Genomic DNA, 27,688 nt, shown 5'->3' on the forward strand with positions numbered 1-27,688 from the left:
AGGATCTAAGCAGCCCTTCATGTGTGCCTTCGACTGCAATCAGTGAGACCAAACAGGGATTGGGCAGGGGTGAATGTAGCAGTGAGTCATAGAGAGAGCAGAAAGGATGGGAGGGAAGATGTGGCTGGTGGTGTGATCACATTGTAGCTGCAGAGCTAACACAAAGAATGTGCAGGATGCAGACGCAGGGATGGTGAAAGATAAAGGCACTCCACCTCTGTTGTGCCTTGGGATGGTACACCGAGAGCAAAAGTGTGAGAATTGTAGGTGGTGCAGCTGAGGACTTTGCCAATTACAGTAGAGGCAAAGCCACATTTTCTAAGAGAGGACAGCATTTTAGCTGGAAAAGAAAGCTTCATTTGAGAACAGATACAACAGAGAACGAGAAACTGAGAGTATAGGATGGCATCCTTACAGCAAATGTCAGTGGATAATTAGTCTCCTGAGATGGAGACAGATCTAGAAGGGGTAGAGGACAGTTCACGTAAATGTTAGTGTTTTGTATATCTCAGAGCACAGTGAGATTGGAATTTTGTTCGTGTGTTGATGCACTTTTCTGTTACACACAGGCTGTTGAGAATCTGTGTTCTTATAAGGTGTCAGCAACACTATATAAACAACTTCGACAGGTGTGTGAAGACCATGTCAAGGCAAAGATTCAACAATTCCAAGAATATCCTTTTATTCGACTGTGGGTTTACCTTGCCCTCAGGGTCTGATACGTATCATTTTTGTTTGTATTGTGTTGAATCTCAGATAAGTGCAATTATTGCAGATCATTGAAAAGTACATCAGTGACTGTTAAAGTTCTCCACATTCAAGTAAGGTGCTGTTTTAAATGTTATGTGTTCCTTTTGATTCTTATTATCTAAGCAGCTTTTACCACCAGAGCAAGAATTTCATTCACCACCACTGAACATCATTGCTTTCACAGAGCACAATAGTATTCACAAGTGTAATCTTACATTGTACCTACCACAATCTAGCTGGTGACTAGTGGCTTTGTAGAAGTACTTAGACAGTTTAAGAGAATGGGGAAAGAAGTGGCAGATGGAATATAGTGTAGGGAAATATATGGTCATGCATTTTGGTAGAAAGAATAAAGGTGTAGACTATTTTCTAAATAGAAAGAAAATTCAGAAATCAGAGGTGCAAAGAGACTTGGAAGCCCTCATGCAGGATTCCTTAAAGGTTGAGTTGGTGGTGAGGAAGGCAAATGCAATAATAACATTTATTTCGAGAGGATCAGAAAGTTAAAGCAAGGATGTAATGTTGAAGCTTATAAGATGTTGGATTTCTCAGCCTTAGCTTCATTTAATTAATTAATACCACTTCCCTTGGTCAGACTGCACTCGGAATATTGTGAGCAGTTTTTGCCCCCTTATCTAAGAAAGGATGTACTAGCGATGGAAAAGGTCCAAAAGAGGTTCACAAGAATGAACCCAGGAGTGAAAGAATTGTGGGAATGCTTGATGGCTCTGGACTTGTTTTCACTGGAGTTGAGGAGAATGAGGGAAGATCTCATTGAAGCCTATGGAATATTGAAAGACCCAGATAGAGTGGACATGAAAAAGATGTTTCCTATAGTGTGTGTGTGGGGGGGGGGGGGGGTCTAGGACCAGAGGGCATAACCTTAGAATATAAGGAAAGTGGTACTGATTAATTTGATGAAGCTACAGCTGAGGAATCTCTGGGTCCTGATTGTCTTCATCCGAGGGTCTTACAAGAAGTGACTAACATGAAAGTTGACACCTTGGTTTAAATTTCCTAAATACCTGAGAAATGGAGATGAATCCATTAGATTGGAAAAACGGTGTAATTCCTTTATTCAGAAAGAGAGAGAAATAGAAAGCAGGAAACTACAGGCCAGCTAATTCAACTGTATTTCAGTGTGAGGCACCCGCTCACACCAGGTAATTCCCAGGATGCGGTGAAGGCAGCTTATGTGGAAGCGCTCCAAGGACTTGATGTGACGGCTGTAGGTTACCCAAGCTTCACAGCTATAAAAGAGGGTGGTGACACAGATCGCTTGGTATACAGTGACCTTTGTGGAGGGATGAAAGCTCCTGTTCTGAAAGACTCTACGCCGAAGTCTCCCAAAGGCAGCTGATGCCTGTTTAATGCGGCTCTGGATGTCGTTGTCAATGCCACTATCCTCAGAGAGAATGCTCCCCAGATATTTGAAAGATGGCACTACTGACAGCGTCAGCTGCAGTGGCTGGGGCATGTGATAAGGATGCCCCCATGTTGGCTACCCCGCAGAGTGTTATACGGCCAGCTACATCATGGTCGACGCTCAGCTGGAGGGGCGAAGAAGCGCTATAAGGATCAGATGAAGAACGCTTTAAGGAAGTGCAAGATCAGACCTGAGGACCTGGAGTATGTTGCTGCTGACCATAACACTTGGAGACGGCTGTGTAGGGATGGGTTTCATATTCTGGTGATGAAAAGAACAACCAGAAGACAGCAGAAGAGAGTCAGGAGAAATGCAGCCATTGTTGCCATCACTACCACCACTACCACATATACATGTCCCACCTGCAATAAAACTTGTGGGTCCAGGATAGGACTGTATAGTCATCAAAGATCTCACCGTTAAAGGAATGGACGTCATCATCGGGTTCTGATGGACAACTGAAGAAGATGAGAGAGTAAGGTTGTTTTCTGCGACACCACTCTACCAGCTGATTTATCTCACTCCTGTATGCCTTCTTGACACCATCTGAAATTCTGCCAACAATAGTTGTGTCATCAGCAAATACATAAATGACATTTCATCTGTGCCTAGCCATACAGTCATGGATGTAGAGGATAGAGCAATGGGCTAAGCACACATCTTTGAGGTGTGTTGATGTTGATTGTCAGTGAGGTAGACCTGTTGTGGCGGTAGGCCAATTGCAGTGGGTCCAGGTCCTTACTGAGGCAGAGTTACTAACCATAACCAACCTCTCAAAGTATTTCATCATCGTAAATGTGAGTGCTCCTGGAAAACAGTCATTAAGACAGCTCACCGGGCTTTTGGACATTAATACGATTCTTGCCCTTTTGAAGCAGGTTAGAACTACCAACTAGCAATGAGAGATTGAAAATGTCTTTAAACATACCCGTCAGTTGGTTGGCACAGGTTTTCAAAGCCCTACCATGTACACCATTGGAACCTGTTGCCTTGCAAGGGTTTACCCTCTTGAAAGCCTTTCTGACATCCACCTCCAAGACAGAGATCACAGAGTCACTGATGCTGTAAGGATCCTCATAGCTGTCATTTTAATCTCTTTTTCAAAACAGGCATAAAAGACAGTGAGCTCATCTGGAAGTGAAGCATCACTGCCATTCATGATGTTAGATTTCACTTTGAAGGAAGTAATGGGCTGCAAACCTTGCCAGAGTTGACATGCATTTGATGCTGCCTCTAACCTAATTTGGAATTGTTCTTTTGCTCTTGAGCTAGTCCTCCGTAAGTCACACCTGTCCACCTTCTAGAATCCTGGATCACCGGTCTTGAATGCCACAGATCTAGCCCTCAACAGGCTACAAATCTCCTGGTTCATATCCAAGGCCTTTGATTCGGGTATGTATGGTATTTTCTTGTAGGCATACACTTCTCCACAAAGGTTTTAATGAAGTCAGTGAAAACTGTCGTATTTATTCAGACTTGAGAACAAAGATGAATCCCAGTCCACCACGACTCAAAGCAGTCCTGTAAGTGCTTCCTCTTGTGGGAGAATCTTGCACTGCGTTCATGGTGTAAAAAGAAATTGTTGACTACGATAAAGCTCTTTTTTTGTCTCTGAAGACCATGAGTCTGGAAATCAGAGGAGCAGACCATGAAGGTAGGGGCAGTGAATATACTTGGGTCTGAATTAGGTAAGCAAGTGATGACGTTGTTAGGTTCTGATTGATTCAACCATGATTTTGTTAAATGACAGAGCAGACAGGATTCATGTTTGATTAAAAGCTATCTTCTTTAACGATTCTGCACATACTCTGCCTATAGATTGTTCCAAGCATATTCTTGTTATTATGCTGCTGCCTATTCCTTAACCTTGTTTTCCACAGATTCACTGGATAGCAGTTTGTTTTTGAAAAAAATTAACAAATGTTGGCAGGATCACTGTCAGCAAATGGTAAGTTGGTCATCCGTGAATACAATGAGTTTCTGTTCTCAGCAAATGTTTTGCCTTTTGTTTTTGAATACAATAATATTTACTTGTTCCTGATTATACACTTGGTGGCCAGTTTATTGGGCACTTCCTATAACTAATAATGTGGCCACTGAGTGTATGTTCATGGTCTTCTGCTGCCATAGCCCATCCATTTCAAGGTTTGACATGTGCATTCGGAGGTGCTTTCACTATTGTGACATGTGGTTATGTGAATTGCTATCACCTTTCTATCAGCTTGAACCAGTCTGGCCACTGGCCATTCTCCTCTGACCTCTCCAATTGATAAGATGTTTCTGCCCATAGTACTGCCGCTCACTGGATGTTTTCTGTTTTTCACATCATTCTGTGTAAACTCTGGAGCCTGTTGTGCGTGACAATCCCAGGAGATCAGCATTTTCTGAGATTCTCAAACCACCCTGGCTGACACCAATAATTATCCACAGACTAAATCACATTTTTCCCCATTCTGATGTCGGGTCTGAACAACAACTGAACCTCTTGAGTTGCTGTCACGTGATTGGCTGGTTAGATGTTAGCATTAACAAGCAGATGTGCCTAATATGCCACTGAGTATCTTTGTTTTTGACGTTTCCATTTATCTGCAGATAATGATCAGGAGCATTTTCCTGTTTCTTGACCGAACTTATGTCCTCCAGAGTTCAATGCTTCCATCTATCTGGTGAGTAAGCAGCGTGTCTTTGATTTGCTGTAGACTGTCCGTTAATTGTGGATTTTGAACACACATACTTAACATCTGTATGCACATTATTATCCAGTCATCTGCCTACCATGGGAAAAGTGATTTATGTTGTACTCTGGCTTTTCTTTTCAAAACAATTATAAAATCAATTATGCTGCTCATTTTTTTGACTTCTAGTCTGGTTCAAAATATCTTATCCTGAAGTTTAATCGCACTGAAGTAGCTACACAAATGCAAATTGTCGAGCCAATTCCTTCTAGACCTGCACTTCGGTTTTGATCTGAAATGTCAACAATCCCTTTCCCCGACTTGATACTGCTTGTCCCTCTGAGCAGATGGTTACTCCCAGATTCCAGCATCTCCAGTCTCTTGACTCCTTCCAGATAGGATCTCATTGTGGCTCTGAAGTATTGATGCCGATATTTATGGGAGCCCACTTGAGACACGAGGTTCATTCTAAGGTACTTTACCCTTCTGACATTTGGAACAGTTTGCTGTAACAGACCTCTTCACAGCCTCTCAGGGAATAAGTCCAGCTTCTCCAGCTCTTCAGTGTAACTCATCCCAAAATTGAACTGGTAAATCTCTTCATCCTTTTCTGTCGTCACATTTCCTAGTTTGGTGCCGACAAACAGATTTAGCAAATCCGTATTAAAAAAACATTGACTTCCTTAGATTTGTTCTTTATGTATCTATACTTTATGCTTCTATTATTAAATGTGTGAAATATACCTGTAACCCTCAGGTTCAGCTGGTGGATTAATCTAAGGGGAGACAACCCCCGGCCCTGCCAAACTTAAGAAATCTTTATTGGGTGGATGCTGTGTGATGTGTCCCCTGTTACAAATTAGCACCATGAAATAACAAACAGTACACAATATGCAATTAAACTATTGAGCTTTGTAATTCTTATGGTTAGTAAAGAAACAAAAAAGGAAAAGGGCCCATTCTCATGAAACAGTCTAATGCGCAATGTTGGAGCTCACAATTTTGTCCATTCGTTCCCCATTGACCTCTTCTGACTGTGGCCGACCCTTGGACTCTTGCTCCGTCCACTCCATCCAGCAGTCTACCGACTGTCTCCATTCGAGTCTTCTCTCTTCATCTCTTGCCGACAAAAGACCATGAATCCTTTCTTTCAGACTCATAAGAAAGAAACAACACGCCTCTCATTGGACGGCACACATTCCAAAGCCCCTGTTATCTCTAGTCATAACCCAAACACTGCTGCTACAGAGAAACCATTATATTAGCAGTGAAACATTACAGTGCGCTACACTCTTTCCCCCCCCCCCCCCCACCAAATTTAGTCACATCCTCATGACATTGAGATAATTCGCCAACCCTTCCTGCAAAACACCAAGTCCAACACAGGTGTGAAAGGCAGTGACATAGCTGCCCAAAATTGTAATGGTCACACTCTGTTCCCCTGGTGCTATATAGGCCAGTCTATCCGGTGGTCTCCTAATTCTCTGAGACCTCCATTCCCCCTCAGCTAATTCTTCAGGTTCCGACACTACTGGGGATACTTCTGGTACCTGGCAAGGCTTCACCCGGCCTCTCACTCGTGCCCACCGGCAACTCGAACCCCTCTGTCCTGTGACCAACCCCCTCTTCATCCCTTGCAGGGTCTCATTGTCACACAGGCTGTCCACAGATAGCCTCCCCACCCTCCAATTTCACCTGACTCAGCAGGAGAAGGGCTGGAAGTCTCTTCCTCAATCAATGGGGAGTTAGCAAAAGGCAGCATATACCACACCCTCCGAATCAGTATCCCTCTCAGGTGGGGGCCAGCTTAAACTCTCCTGCTGTTGGCCCTGCAGATACGACACACTTCTGCAGAGTCCTCTTATTAGGTGTAGGCTCCAGGTCAGGATCTGAATCTACCTACACCTCTTGTTCTGGGGCAGCAGGAGGTTCCAGTGGAGAATCTTGACAGGCCCATTCCCATCCTCTGGTTTCACCCAGAAAACTAGTAGGTTTGGCATCTGACTCTCCACCACATAGGGGCGCCCAGCAGTCAGCCAACTTATGCTTCCCAAGTAGCCCCAAATTCCTTCTGAGGACTCGGTCTCCCAGCAGGAGTTGGGAGAACCTCACCTTTTGATCATACCTCCTCTTATTTCCTTGATTCTGCTTGGCAGCCACGGCCTCAGCTAATTCATAAACCCTTTTCAGCTCTCTTCTCATATCAGGCACATACTCCAGATAAGTCTTCGGTGGTAAGTCACCCTCGTCAGTCCCAAAGTAAATGTCAGTGGGCAACCTCACCTCACTCCCGAACAGCAGATAGTATGGTGAGTACCCAGTAGCTTCATTTCAGGTGCAGTTGTAACTGTGGACCAGATAAGCAATATGTTGACTCCACTTGCTCTTCTTGCTGATCTCCAGGGTGCTGAGCATGTCTAGCAAGGTCCGATTAAACATCTCAGGCTGGGGATCACCCTGCGGATGATAGGGCGTGGTCGTCGACTTCTCTACTCCAAGCATGCCTGGTAGCTCGTGGATGAGGCTGCTCTCGAAATCCCGTCCCTGATCACTATGTATCCGCCTGGGAAGGGCATAATAAATGAAATACTTCTCCCGTAACAGTTCAGCCACCGTGGACGCCCTCTGGTCCTTGATAGGAAAAGCCTGAGCATACCTGGTGGTGTGGTCTGTGATGACTAAGACATTCACCGTGTTGCTGGCATCAGGTTCTATTGACAGGAATCCATACACACCAGGTCCAGGGGCCTCACACTCTGCAAGAGGGACTAGGCAGCGCCTTCGACCGTATGCATTGAATGCACGACTTGTGGTATTCTTCGACCTCCGACTTCATCCGGGGCCAGTAAAACCGGTCTCTGAGCAATCCATAGGTCTTTCCAACCCCCAGATGTCCAGAATCATCATGAAGTGACTTCAACGCAATCCTCCAATACTTCTCAGGCAGAACCAGCTGGCGATGCCGAGGTCGGTCCGGGGGGTGACGTGACCCGGTATAAGATCTGGTTCTGCAACTCCAACTGAGGCCATTCTCACAGTAATGTTTCGTCTTCTCTGACTGAGCCATGTCTCCCTTTTCAACTGTTGACCAGGTGGTACCGATGCTCAGGTCATCTCGCTGAGCAGCTGCCATTTCCCAATTCCAGCAGCTGATTTGTCTTCAGAGCAGTCAAGTTACAGTCAACTTGGGGAATGGCGTCATCAGAAGCTCCCAATTGATCCACCACTCGATCCTGCCCCTCCTTTCCCTCTGCCTTCATGGTGATGGCAAACTGAAAATGGCCTTCACCCCCGGGGCAGGAACACTCTCCCACTCCTCGTCCCTGACCAGTCCCTCATGCGCCCGTCGGGACAAAGCATCAGCATCAATGTTCCGGCTTCCCAGCCAGTACTTCAGACTGAAATCATAGGCAGACAACGCCGCCAACCACCGATGGCCTGTGGCATCCGGTTTCGCTGAGGTCAGAATATAAGTTGGAGGGTTATTGTTCATCCTCACCTCAAATTTGGCCCACTCAGCTTATGCACCACTGTCCAGTTCAATGCCAGAAATTCTAACGTGCATGGGATAGTTTTTCTTAGAGGGTGAGAGACTCCAGCTGACAAATGCAATGGGTCTCAACCTGGCGCCTCGATCCAGATACAGGATGCCCCCTAAGCCCTCTTGGCTGGCATCCGTGTGCAGTACGTACAGCAATCGGGTCCGCAAAAGCCAGCACCGGCGCCTGGGTCAGCAGCTCCTTCAGCGACTGAAAGGCCTCCTCACAATTTGCATCCCACCTCAGTCCAAAGGGCTCCGATGGGCTAAGATACTCTCCACCCTCCTGTCCTTTTATTCCCCCCCTTTCTTCCCCAAGGGAGGGTAACCACACAGAAGCTGTCTCAATGGGTGACTCACTTTCATAAATCTCGGTAACCACAGAACTTGAAGAATGAGCGCAGAGCGCTAACAGTCTGGGGTCTTGGCCAAGTGGTAACCATCTCGATCTTAGCCGGATCTGGTTTCTCCATCCCATGAAACTATGCGTCCAACATAGCTAACAAAAATTTGGCAGAACTGGCACTTGTCCAGGGAAAGTTTTAACCCTTCAGCTTTCAGGCGGCCGAGCACCTTCAGTAGCCTGGCTTCATGTTTTTCTAAGATGGATCCAAACACTATGAGGTCATTCAGATACACCACTCCCTCAAGCAAGTTCATATCCCCCACCATCTTCTCCATGACCCACTGGAAGGTTGCAGGGGCTCCAAATTTGCCCTGGGGCATCCTTTCAAACTGGAAGAATCCTAGGGGATATATCAATATCATCTTCTCTTTGTCGGCCTCACTACTGGGGATCTGGTAATGTCCACGCCTCAAGTCCAGCACACTGAACCACTTCGCACCACTCAGACAGGCCAGCATGTCTTCGATCCTTGGGACCATATACTGATCAGGGACGGTGTGCCTGTTCAGAGTCCTGTAATCCACACGCATCCGTACCTTCCCATTCTTCTTTCGGGCCACTATTATTGGGGACGCATAGGGGCTTCAGGACTCAGTGATGATCCCAGCTTCCTTCAACTTACACAGATGCTGCCAAACATCGTCTACCTCTGCAGGGGCCAATCGCCACAACCTCTCCCTAAATGGGTGACCTCGGTCACCCGGATAGTGTGATGAGTGCTCTTGGAACAACCCACATCAAACTGGTCAGTGGAAAAGACACTTTCCAGCTTCAACATCTCTACCAACCTCCTCTCTCAACCAGCAGGAACCGGGGAGTCCCCGAAGTTGAATGACTCAGTGGTTAACTTTCCCCCTTTTTCCAAAAGTTTCTCCCCATTCTCCTGACGCATGTTCTGAAACCCTGCCATGAGCTTCATTGGGTTTCCTGTCAGGCCAAAAGCGTTTTCCAGTGCTTGCATGTAATCACTCATGATTGCTAGGGGATACTGCAACCTGACGGCTCTCACAATGTCAGCAGCCCGCTCACTCATACGCTCAACCAATCTCTGTCAGTTTACATCATCAGAGCACTGCCACTCATCTAACAACTGAGAGCTCTACTCCGCCTAAGTCTCATACTCCTCCTTTAGGGGTGGGCATTATTCCAGAGAATAGGCGGAGCCCACCATAGTAGGGACTTGAAACCTGGGTGTTTTTCCATTTATCCGCCAGAGAGGTAAGGGCAGATACTACCTCAGAATTCTCACTCTCCCCTGGGGGATGGGGACTAATTTGACATTCCAAGTCTGACCACACCTTCCCCTCACTCCTCAGAAACGATAGAACCCTGTCTTTGAAATCTCCACCCCCAGCTACAGGAAACTTGACTTGTGATTCGGCCAGCCCCGCTGCCACTATGTCAGCACCGGTCTGCCTTGAAACGAGAGCTGTGCCCACCATTTTATCAAAGCTCCACCCTACAATCACACCTTTAACAGTACTTAACAGGTGAATTAACGATTCATCCAGAGTACGAATATCTACCCCACTGGTTCAATGCTCAGGGTAATCACTTGGCATCCCACGGAATCAAGTTGTAACCCTCAGGTTCGGTTGGCGGCTTAATCCAGGGGAAGACAGCCCCCTGTCCAGCCAAACTTAAGAAATCTTGTTTGGGTGGATGCTACGTGATGTATTCCCCTGTTACAAATCAGAACCATGAAATAACAAACAGTACATAATATGTGATTGAACGATTGAGCTTTATAATTCTTAATTGGACTATATGGTTAGTAAAGAAACAAAAAAGGAAAGGGCCTACTTAATGTTTCCATATTGATTTTAATGGAATTAATGCTGTAGGGAGTTTATATGCCCCTTAGTGTGTTAGATAGTGCACTTATCCAGTAACGATTTCATCTTGTGCTTAAATACCGTCAGGGACATAGGCTTGGAGCTGTTCCGAACCCATATCATCAATGACAAAACTGTGCAGAACAAAACCATTGATGGAATCCTTCTATTGATTGAAAAGGAACGAAATGGTGAGGCTGTGGACAGAAGTCTGATACGAAGCTTGCTGAGTATGCTTTCTGATCTGCAGGTAAGGGAAGTTTTGATCCTCAGATAGATCTTTTTCTATGGAAAGCTTGACAAGTCACCATTTGCATCAAACAGGTTTACCAGGAATCATTCGAACAAAGATTTTTGGAGGAGACCAATTGTTTATATGTAGCAGAAGGACAAAGATTAATGCAAGAAAGGGAGGCAAGTAACAGATGCTTAACAAATGTTCTTAACTAGCACAACGTTTGGAGCCAATGTTCATTTTACTTCTATGATTTGAACCTAGGTTCCAGAATATCTTCACCATGTAAACAAGCGCCTAGAGGAAGAAATGGACCGAGTAATTACATACCTGGAACAAAGCACACAGTGAGTAATTGCCTTTGCTTTCCCATTAGTGACTATGCCAATAAATATTATAAGAATTCAATACAATAAACAGATAAAGATTCCTCATTTGAAGGGGGCTAATATTCAAAATTGTTTAATGTTATTTCCAGAACATAAGTGACAGGAAATGATAAAGCAGTTGTAGTTAGGGGTGGGTTAGTGGATGGAGGTGTTGATCAGCCTTACTTGAGGAAAGGAACTGTTTTTGAGTCTGGTGGACCTGGCCTCCCCCCTGATGGGGTGGGGCAAATAGTCCATGACCAAGGTGGGTAGAATGCTTCGTGATGTTACAATAAGATGAGCAGAATTAGGCCATTGGCCCATCGCGTCTGCTCCACCATTTCCTTGTCATTGATCCCATTTTCCTCTCTGCCCCAATCTCTTGCCTTCTTCCCATATACTTTCATGCCCTGACCGATCGAGAATCTATCAACCTCTGTCTGAAATATACTTAAAGACTTGGCTTCCACAGCTACCTGAGGCAAAGAATTCCACAGTTTCACCACTCTCTGGCTAAAGAAATTTCTCCTCATCTTTGTTCTAAGAGCCACACTACCCCTTCTGCCTTCCTTCCTTGTCCTCTTGATACAATGTGTACCCTTGGATGTTAAGCTCCCAGCTATAATCTTCTTTCAGCCATGATTCAGTGATGTCTGCAACATCATGCATGCCAATCTGTAACTGCTACAAGTTCATCAACCTTATTCTGTATACTGTATGCATTCAGATTTAGCACCTTTAGTCCTGTGTTCACTTTTTTCAATAGTGTCCACCTCTTATATTGCAACTCATCATGTTGGCTGTAATTTTGTCCTATCATTAGCCACTCCTTGCGAGGAATCTCACTACACATTGCCTCTGTAAAACCAATTACCTCATCTTCAGTACTATCACTCTAGTTCCCATCCCCTTCCAAGTTGGTTTAAACCCACCCTAACAACTTTAGCCAACTTGCCCACAAGGACATTGGACCCTCTCCAATTCAGTTGTAACCCATACCTTTTGTACAGGTCATACCTTCCCAAGAAGAGATCCAAATGATCCATAAATCTGAACCCTGCTTCCTTCATTAGTTCCTCAGTCCCCTGCCATTCATCTGCTAAATCATCATGTTCATACCCTCACTGCCATTTGGCACGGGCAGCAATCCAGAGATTACTACCCTAGAGGTCCTGTTTCTCAGTTTTCTATCTAGCTCACTAATATCTCTCTTCAGAACCTCCTCACCTTGTTTACTTATGTCATGTTACTGGCCCTTTTCTGACACCTTTCTGTATATGTGTCCTGGATTGTGGGTATGCTGCTTCCAGTGATGTCTTAGGCAGTTTTGGATACCCATTATAGAGATTTCCTGTCTGTTGCAGAGCAGTTTCTGTACCATTCAGTGATGTAGCTTGTTAGGCTGCTGTCTACTGCGCATCTGTAGAATAACATGAGTATAGATGTGCATAGTCCAGCTCTCTTCAGGCTCCTCAGAAAGTTGAGACGTTGGTGAGTTTTCCTAATTGTGTAGCATTAGTTCTGGGACCATGAGAAACATAAGCATAGCAAAAGGATTAACGTGATTTTCAGATTTGAGGGTAGAATGTAGCTCCTTTTCTTAAACCAGGTATTGTTCCTTAAATTAGCTTCTACCTCTTGGCTTCATTTTTCCCAATGCATTGTTTCTGTAATGAATTTGAGAGATCTGCATTAACTTCTGATTCTTCAATGAACATTGTTAGGTTGAATGGCCTCAAAACTTTCACTCCAGTCTAGCATGTATGCAATTGAAGATGTTTGACTTTCCTTAATGAAGAGAGGGTGAAGATGGCAAGTGGATCAGATGAGCTGCTCCTTGCCCTCTCCCATTCCCATGTGCATGTAGATGTCCAGTCATGATGATGCAGTGCTGCACTGTCAATCAAGGTGGTGACTCAGAAGTAGATGTGTTTTTTTTAGATTCTTAGGGATGGTGTTGGAGACAGCACAAGGTATTATAGGAGAAATAAGAGTTCAAGGATTGGGATGGGGAGACAATTAGAGGTTGGGGCAGTAAATGAAGAGTCAGGTAGGAGGCAGTGGTCGGAGTCCAGGTTGGAGCACTCTACAGTTGAAGGCCAGCAATCCCAGTTGACCAAAGTCAGGTCAGCAGGTGCTGAAGATGAAGGCCAGTGATCCCTGTGGCCAATCATCAAAGTCAGCAGGCCCCATGAACAAGAACTGGTGACTCTTCCCCCACACTCCCAACACACCACATGTCTGAGGTCCATTAGTGAGGAGGCATGAGAGCTGGCTAGAGTCCTAAGCCTGAAGGTCAAAGACTGAAGGTGGCAAGACCAGAGGTCAAGGTCTAAAGGTTGAAGCCCTCAGCTCAGTGTGTCCAGAGGTTGGAAGTCTGTGAGTTTGAGCCAAGGACTTGGAGATTGGAAGCCCAATGTCCATGAATCTGAGGGTCCAGGACCGAGGTGATTGGAAGTCTGGAGGCCTAACTGTTCAAAGCTTCTAAATAAAGGAAGAGTGGAAAAATGAGTTTACAGTGAGGAAGCGCCAGGCATGGTGCAGTATGAATGGTATGCTTGCAATCATTGGAAGGTCGACTCATAAGTTATATCACTTTTTGTGTATTTGCCTAAATATAGGGATGTAATATTGTTGCTCTTACCAGGTGTATTTGTGATGGACTGATATTTTTAAACTCAAAACCAGATGGCCAGTGTTAATCAGCCTGCACTTCTGTAAAGTAATTGTTGAGTTCTGTTCATTTGGATATGTAAGAATTTAGTACACATGCTGTTGTGTGTTTGTGTGTGGAAAGAGAGGAATTGCGAGATGTAAAGAAGGTGGCCCTCAAATATTGAAAGGAGATGTTGAAAGTGAAGTTGTTTAAACAGAGGGAAACTGTGTCCTTCCTGTTTGAGCATTAACAGCGGTAGAAGAGGATGGTGTCCAATTACAGGATCCCACCAACATTTGATGAGAACAAGCCTTAAGAAAGCTGGAAAAATGAAATTGGAATATGGACTCATGTTACAGAATTGGAGAAGACTTTGCGTTGCCACTTTCAGGAAGAGCGAGAGAGACCGCAATGGGAATTTCAGTGGAAGACTTGAATAGAGATGATGGTATGAATTCGCTAATAAATACACTTGACTCAAATTTTTTGAAGGAAGAAAAGGGTCAGATTTATAAGGCATATTCAGACAGACAAAATTTATAGACAATTCTAAAAATATGGCTGATTATATTACTGATTTTGAACAAAAGTTTGGAAAGCCCAAGTCTGCGGTTGGTGTGCCACTAGCATCTGAATACAATGAAGCAGTAGTTGTAGACCTACATGAACTGGAGCAAAGAGGGTAGTATCTCCACGTCATTGATGAGTACACGTGTTTCAGTGCTGGTAGCATTGTAAATATAAACAGACCCTCAGAGATAGTGAAAAAAACTTCATTCATTTCTGGGTAAGTGTGAATGGCCCACCTCAAAGTATTCAGTGATAATGGTGAAGAATTTAATAATGGTGAATTCAGAGATATGGCAGAGAACATAGCGACAAAGCCAACAGTAGCATATAGACTTTGGGCTTCAGGAGTGACACAATCAAATGCTTACTGGAGTAATGCTGAAGATAAAGAAAAGCAATGGCTATGATTGGAACACAGCCCAGGACTGGGCCCTTACGGTGAAGAATACCACGCACAGTGTAGGTGGCTGTAACCTGTATCATTTGGTGTTCAGTCAGAATCCAAACTTTCCCTCTGTACTGGTTGACAGACCACCTGCTCTAGAGGGCACTGCAAGGAGTGAATGGGTTGGGAAATATATTTCAGCACTGCATGTATCAAGGAAGGCTTTCACTGAAGCAGAGTGTTCAGAGAGAATTAAAAGAGTGCTGAGGCACAGCTACATCCTACAGACGAGAAATATGAGACGGGACAAAAAGAGCGGACTGTACAGAATGGAAAGGTCGTGGTGTTGTCATAGGTCAGGATGGAGTTGTGGTATTCATAAGACATGGAGGTACATATGTGAGAGTGCATCATTCCAAACTACGTAAAGCACAAACTGAAGACCATCAGAACTCCATGGAGAAAGACACCAAAAAAATGAAAAACACTTACATGGCACACGATCACATAGCACAGAAAGGATGAGGAGAGTGCAGCTCAGGACCCAACAGAGTTGCACAACATTGACACAGAGAGCAGTTGAGAACTCAACCAACTTGCTTGAACAGAAAGTATCACAAGTGCAAAGACAACACTGAAGTTTCAGTCTGAAAACAGGATAAACTGAGATTTGTAGACCAAAACACTGGTATCTTATACAAAGCTGAAGTCTTAGGATGAGCAGGCAAAGCCACTAGGATAAACAAAATTCACGGTCACTGGCACTTAAGGGTCAGTCGACATATCATGTGTAGACAGACTTCATATTAAACAAGTATAGAAAAGACTAGACCATCTGGGAAATGTCAACATGAAGATGTGCCGGTAACTAAGGAGGTGTCATTTGAATCTGCAAAACAGGATGAAATCAGAAGTTGGAGAAATAGTGGAGTGTTTGAGGAAGTTGGAGACATTGACCAATAGACAGTGTCTACAAGATGGGTATGCACCCTGAAAGAAGTCTCAACAGCACATCTGCTGGCTTTTGAGGAACAAAACATAGAAAAATTCTGCAAAGATTTGCCAACATGTGCATCAGAGTCTCTCTGATTATTTCTTTCAGTAATATGTCATAAGCATTGGCAAACTCATTGCATGGACATAAAATCCGCATTCTTATGGGGAATGGAGCTGTCATGTAACATTTACATTGAATCCCCCCCCTGAAGCCAGAAGTGAAGGAACACTGTGGAAACAAAAAATGTGTGCATGATCTGCTGGTATAAAAAGGTCAAGGAAATAATGTTGAAAAGGTGGAAAGAGGTCACAAGTGGATCCAGCTATTTTTTTACTAGCATGATTCAGGATATCATGTGATTGGAAGGCTTGTAGATGACTTCATATGGGGTGGCTCACAAAGCCTATTAGGTTGGACAGGAGGAGCGTGACAAAATTCTGCTATGTAGAGATAGACAACCTTGCTGTTGACAGAACAGTACAACTGCACCAAGAAAGCTACATCAGGAATCTTCAGACAATCCGCATGGAATCCTCACATGTCGTACAGGGGGATGCACCCCTCAGTGAAGCTGAAGCTTGGGTCAAAGGTAGGTCAGATTCTATGGGTAGCGAGATAGAACAGACCTGACATCATGTTTGATGCCTGCAACTTGGCATCCTGCACAAAAAATGCCACAGTACAAACTTCACGTGAGGCATTGTGTGCAGAATTCAATCTGGAAAAAGTAGTCTTGAAGTTTCAACAGCTTGGAAAAGATAGCTCACTGAGGCTCGTTATCTTCAGTGATGCCTCAGTTGGAAATCTTCCTGATGGAGGGTCTCAAGTGGGACATTTTATTGTACTGATGGAGGAAGAGGAAAGATTTTCACCTCTCTATTGGCAATCAGAAATGATCCGAAGAGTTGTACCGAGTATGCAGGTAGGAGAAACCCTTGCAATGTCTGAAGGTGTTGACAATGCCTTTTTTATGGCCACATTCTACTCTGAGCTTTTCCACGATGTCTCAAAGAAGGACAGTCTATTGATAACGTGTTACAGACAACTGCATCAAATCCACCAAGTAAGTTACAGAGAAGAAGCTTCGTCTCCAGATAAGCAGCATCAAAGAACTTCTCCAAGCACAGAAAATTCATTGTGTGCTATGGTCAATACGAAGGAACAACTGGGTGACTGTTTCACAAAGAAGGGAGCTCCAGCTCTTGTGCTGTTAAAGGCCCTTAGTGAAGGCATTTGGTACCTTACAAATTGTATTAATTTCAAGGGTTAGAACTAATTCCCATGTCCTAATGGACATTTGGATTGTCTTTAAATATTTTTTCAAATTTAATTTTTTTAATATATACATAAAAAGGATGGGAGATTGTTGAGTTCTGTTCATTTGGACTATGTAACTATACAGTACACGTGCACTGTCCCTGTTATTCACATGTGCATGTGGAAGGAAGGGAATTGTGCGATGTAAAGGTGGTAGCCCTCAGGTATTGAAGGGAGACGTTGAAAGTAAAGTTGGTTAAACAAAAGAAATACAAGTTCTTGTTGTTTGGGCATTAGCATTAATAATGAAGCTGTTGGCACTTGCTTTTAATAGAAAAACCTGATGACAGCTTCAATATCGATGTGTTAAGTTGCCAAACAAAATATCCTGCGCTTCCACAAGGTGCTCTTTTGCACACTGGTGTGTGTCCCTTCAATGCTGTGAACCTGTGGAACTAATCCACTAGTTTCAAACAAAGTATTGGAAAAACTTAGTGCAAGTAAATATCGAAAAATAATTACTTTTTTGCCCTAATAATTTACAATTATTTTACCAGTGAGCAGTTTTATCAATATGGAATCTCATTTCCTCTGAAGAATATGATTTATTTTTTAATGAAAATTTCTGTATCTCTTTAACCTTTCTCCCTTAATGTTTACCATTCTGTGTTTCTCTTCTTCCTTGATTCATTTAACATTATTCCTTACTGTTGCTTTTCCTGTTTACAGAAGTTCCCTGTATTAAATTGGAGTCCCAAGTGGCACAAGCAGAGACTTTGGGTTGTTCATCATTATTCCTACAAATGCCCAGGAGTAAGGATGAAAGACACAAGCTACTCCTGACACCAAGCAAAACTAACAGTGGGAGGTTTACTGATTGACACAAGCAAACTCAACTCTCTTAGTTAAATGCTCATGGTGTCCCTGACAGCTCAACCTCTTGTATTCTGAGTTTATATCACTGTATACAGACATTGTGACATTATTATGAATGTGATGTCTTGTAACTTTCAAAAACATATTGTGGACACCCACAAGTTAACAGGAAGGACAGAAGTCCTTACAGGTGGAATTGAGCTCCGAACTCTGACCCCTTGAGCAGTAATAGCATCACGCTAACCACTACTCTACTTTGTAGTGGTTATACAGGGTGCTACACTACTGTGGCACCCTTCCGGCTATAAATAATGGCCCTGTGGCAGGATATCATTTTAGAGACTGGATTTGTGTAGTGCTCACAGCTACCAGAGTCTTGGGCAGAGAAGTAGCAGAAATATTTGCATTACTACCTGCAGTTGAAGCCTTAAATTATAAACCACACAGTTAGGAGCAAGGCAGGGTCTGTCTGGAAGCATGAAAATGTTTTTGAAATAGACCAACGTGATCTCTTCTGGTGACTGCTGAGGAGAGAATGGATTATGTTTGATCTTGGTGTACAAATTTTTTTTAATGATTCACTAACTTAGACTCCTGTTTGTCATGGCTTTATTCAAAAACTTTCATTTTTGTTCATTCTCTCCTCTTGCTTTTTTCTGATTTAGCCCTGATTTTATTCTTGATGCGCTTGATTGTATTGAATCACCTGATGCTAGATATCAGGGCCTCTTCCGTCTGCAGTAGTTTCCATTGGGAAAGTTATTGATGCATATTTTGTTTTGTCTTCTGTGTGAATAGCTTAGTGGACTATATATTTTTAAAATGTATTTATTGAGACAGTACAGAATAAGTCCTTCTGGTTTCTGGCCATTCTGCCCATCGATCCCCAGTTTAATCCTAGCCTAATCACAGGACAATTTACAATGATCAGTTAACCTCCAACCAGTACATCTTTGAACTGTGGAAAGGAACTGGCACACTTGGAGGAAACTGGCACAGATACTGGAAGAAAGTACAACCTCCTTACAGGCAGCGGAGGAAATTGAACCCTGGTTGCTGGTACTGTGAAGTGTTGTGTTAATTACTCTGCTACCATGCTGCCCCCCCAAATTGTATTGGTATTTGGTTTGTTATTGTCACTGTACAGTGAAAAGCTGTTGCATGCCTTCCATATACATCATCCCATACTTAATGACACTGAAGAAGCAGAGTAGGGAAAAATGCAGAATGTATGTAACACTTACAGAGAGTGCAGTGGAGGTAGCCAAATAAGGTGCAAGAGTGATGACAGGGTAGGCTGAGGGATCAGGAGTTCTTTTTTTATGTGAGAGATCCATTTGAGAGTGCTATAATAGTGGGATGGAAACTGTCCTACAGTCTGGTGGTTTTGCATCTTCTGCCTAATGGGAGGGAGGAGGAATACTGAATGACTGGGATAGGTGGGACCTTTGATTATGTTGGCTGTTTTCCTGAGGCAACAGGACATGTAGACAGAGTCAACTGGGAGAAGGCACAGTCCACAACTCTCTACAATGTAATTATTGGTGATTTTTTAGGAAGTGGTTGGTTGCCAGTGTTGAGAAGCATCTTCTTGGTGAGCATCTGACAGCTATTCTTCAAAAAGGTAAAAGAAACCAAATATATAGAATATTCCTATTTAATTTTATCACATGGTTTAGTAAAACATCTCCTTAGCCATTTACTCTAATTGCACTTTTTCTAATGTTGACCCACTTTGCACTTCATTGTAACTTAACTTGAATTCTAACTCCATGGGCTTTCAGTTGTTATAAACATGCTGTCATTTGTTCCATCTCCCATGCCTGAACCAATGCTTAACGTTTAATATTTTTAACATAAAAATGTAATAGAGCTCAGCATTCCTGGGTTTTATTGTTATAGACATGATAGAAAGGAGGTTTGAATGAAGACCAATGCTATCACAGCAGTACTCAGGATATGCTGGACGGCTCCTCAACAGTGGCAATTTTGATGGAGCTAAAATAAGTAAGATGCAATTACAGAATAGGTTTATGCTATAACCCCCCCTCCCCTGCACATTGCAATTGAGAAGTGAAGGAACAGGTATGTAGCCAGATTACAGAGGTGTTCAAAAACAACAGGGTTTTCATGGTGGGGGACTTCAACATCTCTAGTATTCATAGCAACATCCTTAATATAAGAAACTTCAATGGGTTGGGATTTCTTCAGTGCATCCAAGAGAGGTTCTTGGAACCGTATGTGGAGAGTATATTTAGAGGACAGAGCATACTGGACCTAGTTTTGGGAAATAAGCCAGGTGGCTGAACATTTTGGGAATATTATTGTAATTCATTATGTTTTAAGATAGTTATCACTAAGGATAAAATTGGATTTGCAGGAGAAATTAAATTGATGGGGGCAAATTATGACAGGATAAGACAGGATTGAGGGACGTTGATTGGGAGAAGTTGCTGTCTGGACAGGTCCAGATTTGACAGGTGGGAGTTGTTTAAAGACCAGTTGATCAGAGTTCAGGATTGGCATGTTCCAGAAAGAGTAAGGGGATGAGGATGGTAAGGTAAGGGAACCGCATGACCCAAGAGTGTCGTTAGTCAGGGGGAAAAGAGGAAGTATTCCTGAAGTTTAGGAAATTAAAAGTCAGACTGTTGTCTTGTGGAAAATAAAGATAGCAGGAAAGAGTTCAGGCAAGTGATTAGGATGGTAAAATGACTTTGGTGAGCAGGGTCAAGTGCAATCACAAGGCATAAAGTAAAAATAATGACTCGAATGTAAACATAGAATGTAGAGGAGGGAATTTGTGCTGGAGTCAGAGTAAGTGGCTGAGGGGCTAAATGAGAATTTTGTGCTAGTATTTATTGAGAAGGAATTGGAAAATATTGAAAACCGGGTGGAGCATGCTAATGTACCAGGACATTTTCAGATTAAGTCTCACTCATCCAATGACATATATCCCAGAATATTGAAAGGAGCAAAGTGAGAAGATGGCTGGGGTTTTGACAAAGGTCTTTGCCCTCTCAGGGGACAGTCGAGGTCCCAGAGGAGCTATTTTTAAAATTGTTACTGTTTTATTTAGAGATACAGCACAGCAACATGCCCTTCCAGACCGACAAGTTTGCATTGCCCAAATATTAACCTACTAATTCGTACACCTTTAGAATGTAGATGAATCCAGAGCACCTGGTCAAAATCGACGCGGTCACTAGGAGAATATACAAACTCCTTAAAGATGGCAGCAAAATTAAACCCAGGTTACTGGTGCTAACTGCTGCCTTGTTCTGGAATTTCCCCTCTAAAGTATGCAGAATCAGAAACTGCTTTATTATCATTAACTGATTTGTTACAAACTTTGGAGGAAGACATCAAAATTGTTAACTGGCTGAAGGGTTCACATATGGAATTCCACACCAAACGTAGAAATAATATAATGGAACAAAAACGTAGAGCAGTACATTGCTGGGCAGGCCATTTGGCCCATGATAGTGTGCTGACCTTGCTGTTAATTTATATTAAAAACCTTGTGTATCATCCATATCCATCCATCCATTCCCTTCATATATATGTGTCCATCTAAAAGTTTCTTATAGCTTCACTAAACTGTTTGCTTCTACTGCCTTTAGACTCCAAGCAGATAATTTTTCAAACCCATTCTCAGCTCATAACAGCTATATTTAAATCTTCTGTCTCATTTTTCCTTCAACTATCTGCTGTGAATGAAAATCCTCCACCATAAAAAATACTTTATTGGCCATAGTCCTATCGCAGTTTTCATAAATTTCCACTAATCCAGAACTGCCATTCTTCTGGTCCACACAACTGATCATTCAGAACCATTGATTCCCATCTTGCAGTACTGCAACTTTATAATTCTTCCCTGTGTTTACATAGTTAATTACCTCACTGTCCTTACCCTCTCCCTATCTCTGCCCTGCATTGCAGCATTCTCCATTCCTAGTGGCTATGTGCTTCCATTTTATCCCACCATTGGTGCATAAGCCTGACCCCTAACAGTTGAATTCCCTGTTTAAATGTTTCTGCCTCATCATCTCCATGACTCTACCTACGGTCTCCATAGATTGTCACACTATTTGAAAAATTAATATTAGAGCTGTTATTTAAATATATGATGTTGTGTAGCTATATATGTTAAATGCTTTATTTTTATTGTTTCTTTCAGGTCTCAATCAACTGCTTGATGAAAATAGAACTGCTGATCTCACTTTACTGTATCAGCTGTTCAGCAGGGTTAAAGGTGGTTTGCCGGTCCTTTTGCAGCACTGGAATGAATACATCAAGGTAATTGGTTTATTATTGTCACAAGGTTGTTGTTTTGATGTTGTTGTTCATGTTGTTCCATTGTTTAAAAAAGGCTCTAAAAGTAATCCGGAAAATTATAGGCCAGTAAGTTTGACGTCGGTAGTAGGTAAATTATTGGAAGGGAGTACTAAGAGATAGGATCTACAAGTATTTAGGTAGACAGGGACTTATTAGGGAGAGTCAACACGGCATTGTGCGTGGTAGGTCGTGTTTAACAAATCTAGTAGAGTTTTTCGAGGAGGTTACCAGGAAAGTTGATGAAGGGAGGGCAGTGGATGTTGTCTACATGGACTTCAGTAAAGCCTTTGACAAGGTCCCGCATGGGAAGTTAGTTAGGAAGGTTCAGTTGCTAGGTATACATGGTGAGGTAGTAAATTGGATTAGACATTGTCTCAATGGGAGAAGTCAGAGAGTAGTAGTGGAGGATTGCTTCTCCGAGTGGAGGCCTGTGACTAGTGGTGTGCCACAGGGATCAGTGCTGGGTCCATTGTTATTGTCATTTATATCAATGATCTGGATGATAATGTGGTAAACTGGATCTGTAAATTTGCTGATGATACAAAGATTGGAGGTGTAGTGGACAGTGAGGAAGGTTTTCAAAGCTTGCAGAGGAATTTGAACCAGCTGGAAAAATGGGCTGAGAAATGGCAGATGGAGTTCAATACGGACAAGTGTGAGGTATTGCACTTTGGAAGGACAAACCAAGGTAGAACATACAAGGTAGGGTACTGAGGAGTGCATTAGAACAGAGGGATCTGGGAATACAGATACAAAATTCCCTAAAAGTGGCGTCACAGGTAAATAGGGTCGTAAAGAGAGCTTTTGGTACATTGACCTTTATAAATCTAAGTATGAGTATAAGAGTTGGAATGTTATGGTGAAGTTGTATAAGGCATTGGTGAGGCCGAATTTGGAGTATTGTGTGCAGTTTTGGTCACTGAATTCCAGGAAGGATATTAATAAGGTTGAAAGAATGCAGAGAAGGTTTACAAGGATGTTGCCAGGACTTGAGAAACTGAGTTACAGAGAAAGGTTGAATAGGTTAGGACTTTATTCCCTGGAGCGTAGGAGAATGAGGGGTGATTTGATAGAGGTGTATAAAATTATGATGGGTATAGATAGAGTGAATGCAAGCAGGCTTTTTCCACTGAGGCTAGGGGAGAAAACAACCAGAGGACATGGGTTAAGGGTGAAGGGGGAAAAGTTTAAAGGGAACATTAGGGGCGGCTTCTTCACACAGAGAGTAGTGGGAGTGTGGAATGAGCTGCCAGATAAAGTGGTAAATGTAGGCTCACTTTTAACATTTAAGAGATCCTTGGACAGGTACATGGATGAGAGGTGTATGGAGGGATATGGCCCAGGTGCAGGTCAGTGGGACTAGGCAGAAAAATGGTTTGACACAGCCAAAAAGGGCCAAAAGCCCTGTTTCTGTGCTGTATGGTTCTAAGGTATGTGCTGAGGTACTGTGGAAAAACTGTTTTGCACGTAGACTGAGATATGCCCGCATTTCTGCTTTTTTTTGTTGCTTTCTTGGGCAGAGCAGTTGGCATACCAAGACAAGATGCATCCCACTAGCAAGAGAAAATCTGCAGATGCTGGAAACCTAAGCAACACACACCACTAGAATGCTTTTTATAAAAGTTGGTGAGGGTCAGGGTCAGAAACTGGTTAAAGTTATTACTAACTTAAATGATGTGAACTTTGTTGTTTTGTGGCAGCAGTACAGAGCAACAACATATAAGCTGCAAAATAAACAAGTAGTGGCCAAAAAAGCAATAATAAGGTTGTGTTAATGGGTTCACAAACTATCCAGAAATCTGATGGCAAACAGGAAGAAGTTGCTCCTAAATTGTAATAGGTCGATCCTCAGATTCCTCCACCTCCTTTCCAGTGGTAGTAACGTCCTCCACAGCTTCCACCATCTTCAAAGGGATCCTACCATCAAAGATATCTTTATCTCTATCCCCCCCCCCATTTCCTCCATCCATCATTCCCTTGTCCATTCGTCCCTCCCCACTAATCTCCCTCCCATCACTTATTCCTGCAAACAGCCAAGGTATAACACCTGCCCAGTCACCTCCCTCACTTACATTCAAGGCCTCAGAAGTCTTTCCAGATGAGTGGAGGGATGGGGAAGAGAGTGAGTTGAGGAATGGGGGAATAGAGGGGGTTTGAGGGATGGGGAAATAGAGGGGGTTTGAGGGATAGGGAAATAGAGGGGGTTGAGGGATGGGGAATAGAGGGGTTTGGGGTGGGGAAAATAGAGGGGGTTGAGGGGTGGGGGAAATAGAGGGTGTTGAGGGATGGGGAAATAGAGGGAGTTGGGTGGGGGAAATAGAGGGGTTTGAAGGATGAGGGAATAGAGGGGTTGGGGGAATATAGGGGGTTGAGGGATGGGGGAAATACAGTTGAGGGGTGGGGAAATAGAGGGGTTTGAGGGGTTAGGGAATAGAGGGGTTTGAGGGATGGGGAAATAGGGGGTTAAGGGGTGGGGGAAATAAATGGGGTTGAGGGGTGGGGAATAGAGTAGGTTGAGAGGTGGGGATATAGAGGGGGTTGAGGGGTGGGGGAAATAGAGGGGGTTGAGGGACGGGGAAATGGAGAGGGGATGGATGGAAATGGAAGCTGGTATTTCCAGCAGTTGGTTTTGTTGTTGTTCAATGATTGAATTTCTATTCCAGCCTCCCTGAAGTATATGGCTAACATCTGGTCTTTACGGAAACAGGTTGTTACAATCTTTTTGATGGAAAATGGTTAAAACATAGATTTTGACTTTGAAGAAATTTGCATGAATTAGACCCCTTGTTTTCAGTTTCCAGACAATACCCATGTTGGGACAGCAGCTTTCAAAGCTGGTTAAAAAATCCTCACATGTCCACATGAAACAGATGTGACAGGAAGTTCAACTGTCGTGGCAGATCATCACGACAATTTATAAGGATTTGCTTCACCGATTGGCCTTGGGCTTACTAACCAATTTCTGGAATGGGGTGGGATTAGCGCATGTTTATGAACCTTTAGCGTGTTTATTTGCTGATGCTGGGTCTTCAGACTTACGGGCACTTGATGTTATTCACTCTTTTACTTTACAGACCATTGGCACTACAATTGTGGTTAATCCTGAGAAAGACAAGACAATGGTTAAGGAGCTGCTAGACTTCAAAGATAAAGTCGATCATATAATCGAAATGTGCTTTCTAAAAAATGAAAAGTTTGTCAATACAACGAAAGAAGCATTTGAGACTTTTATCAACAAAAGGCCTAACAAGCCTGCTGAGTTGATAGGTATGGCAGAAATCTTATTTTGTAGTGTGACAGATTTGGTGACAATGGCAATCATGAAGTGGTGCTTATAGTATTACTAAGCCTTTGTTCTCAGAACTTAGCATTTTGTGTACATCTCCTTTTGCTCTTTCGGCTACTCGCCTTCCAATTTATCATTCTTGTCGTTGTAAAAAATGAGTTATACCTTGGCACCCCTTTGCAGACTTGCCATTGCCAAATGTAAGTGGAGTCATGGTTCACTACAGCATAGAAACAGACCCTTTATCCTATCTGCCTAGTTATTCTGCCTGGTCCCATCAACCTGCACCTCCCATCCATGTAATTATCCAAACTTCTTGCATCCACCATGCAGGCAGCTCATTCCACGCTCGTGCTACCCTCTGAGTGAAGTTCCCCCTCAGGTTCCCCTTAAATATTTAACCTTTTGCCCTTAACCTTTGACCTCTAGTTCTAGTCTCACTTAACTTCACTGGCAAAAGCCTGCTTGCATTTACCCTATCTACACCCTTCATCATATTGTATACCTCCCTCAAATCTCCCTTCATTCTTCTACACTTCGGGGGGGGGAAGGGGAGAGAAAGTCCAAACTTGTTCAACCTTCCCCTGTAACTCAAGTCCTCAAGTCCTGGAAAATTATTTCATTGAAAACAAAAAATGAGGGAATTGAAGGCAGTGTTCAGCAGGTAGTAACTGCATTCTGTCCGCTAACATCAGTAATAAACTCCACTTGTCTGTTCTCTCCTATCTACAAATTGCTATTTGCTTCAACATTTTTGGTCACATTCATCTGGTTTCTGAGTTCCAAGGATAATTTCTCTTTTCAAGTCACCTCACAGAGCTTTGATTGTATGCCATTTCTGCACAATCTTGGTTATTGTGCTAAAAGGACAACAGGCTATTCCACTTTGTCAAATCTAAATATAAATCTTGAATATGTTGTCAATTTTTCAAGAGCTTTGCAGTTTAAATATCTTTTAATTGGATTTAATTTGTTTATAGCCAAGTATGTTGATTCCAAATTACGAGCGGGTAACAAAGAAGCAACAGATGAAGAACTGGAGAGAATACTTGACAAAATCATGATCATATTTAGGTTTATTCATGGTGAGTTAATCTTATTGATTTATAGCTGTATTAGGAACCCTCTAAAACACGATCAGTTTATTTTTGAAATTCATTCTGCAAAGGCAAGAATAGATTGCCCCTCCGGGGTAACAAGTAACACCTACTAATGATCAAGATGAATGCTCGGTCTTATTCTTCTTTTTCTATGTTCTTAATTGGAAAACATTGTGAAGAATTTAAAGTCATACATGATTTTTAAGTTACCATACTGTGTAAGCATGGTAGTCGTCTAGCTCCTCATTTAATGACAGTATGTTTTTAATTCATTCTGACATTTGTATGTCCTCTCCGTGAGCCCGTGGGTTTCCTCTGGGTGATCTCATTTCCTCCCCCAGTCCAAAGACATAGTGGTTACCAGATTAATTGGCCTTTGTAACTTGTCTCATGATAGGTTAGAGTGGGTGCAGGGCAGTGCGGCTCATTGGGCTGGAAAGTCCTGTATCGTGTAGTTTCTCTAAATAATCAGTGGGCATCTCTGGTGAGACTGCTGTGTACTGCCTGTGAAAGTGGTGATTGACCACTGCCACAAGTTTGATGCTAGTAGGTGGCTTGCAAGCCCGCTACTGAAGGCAGTTTTTTGGAACTGCAATCTCTTAGCAGGTAGAGCAGAGTAGTAGATCTCCTTGTTTAAAGCTATTAATGAGCTGATTTGTTTTTGTTCTATAACAACAATTTAAAAGATTTCTGGTAGCTTTCTATTTCCAGATTGGCTTTGCAGTCTCTGAATTATTGGTCTAGTCATAGTTTTATTTTAAGTCCAGGATAATTATGAAAAAGCAATACCTGACATGGCCAACATATATTTTGCATTTCTTTGTGGTTTTAAACCCTTAATAGAAATAGTGATCAAGGTGTAGTCCCTTTTTAGTTCAGCTAATTTGTCAGGACCACAAGACACCACACCTGATATAATGAGAGTAAAATTAGGCAGAGTTTCAGCGTTGACTGAAACCTACCTCCCTTCATTTCTTGGAGATGCATATACAG

General features: G+C 42.9%; 1 protein-coding gene across 3 annotated transcripts in view; it reads left to right on the forward strand.

Moving 5' to 3' along the window:
• The window catches only part of LOC140727997 (cullin-4A-like), a 73,386-nt gene that overhangs the window by 12,072 nt on the left and 33,626 nt on the right, over positions 1-27,688 (forward strand). The window contains exons 3-12 of one of the 3 annotated variants that reach the window (XM_073046074.1): positions 570-673; positions 4,055-4,124; positions 4,769-4,842; positions 10,718-10,880; positions 10,955-11,044; positions 11,130-11,212; positions 19,531-19,598; positions 22,152-22,270; positions 25,384-25,576; positions 26,576-26,680. In XM_073046074.1, the coding sequence (XP_072902175.1) occupies positions 570-673; positions 4,055-4,124; positions 4,769-4,842; positions 10,718-10,880; positions 10,955-11,044; positions 11,130-11,212; positions 19,531-19,598; positions 22,152-22,270; positions 25,384-25,576; positions 26,576-26,680 (1,069 nt within the window). The other 2 variants (XM_073046075.1, XR_012098980.1) reach the window with 2 other exon arrangements.

The sequence above is a fragment of the Hemitrygon akajei genome, chromosome 5, assembly GCF_048418815.1.
Source record: "Hemitrygon akajei chromosome 5, sHemAka1.3, whole genome shotgun sequence".
In the NCBI taxonomy this organism is placed as follows: domain Eukaryota; kingdom Metazoa; phylum Chordata; class Chondrichthyes; order Myliobatiformes; family Dasyatidae; genus Hemitrygon; species Hemitrygon akajei.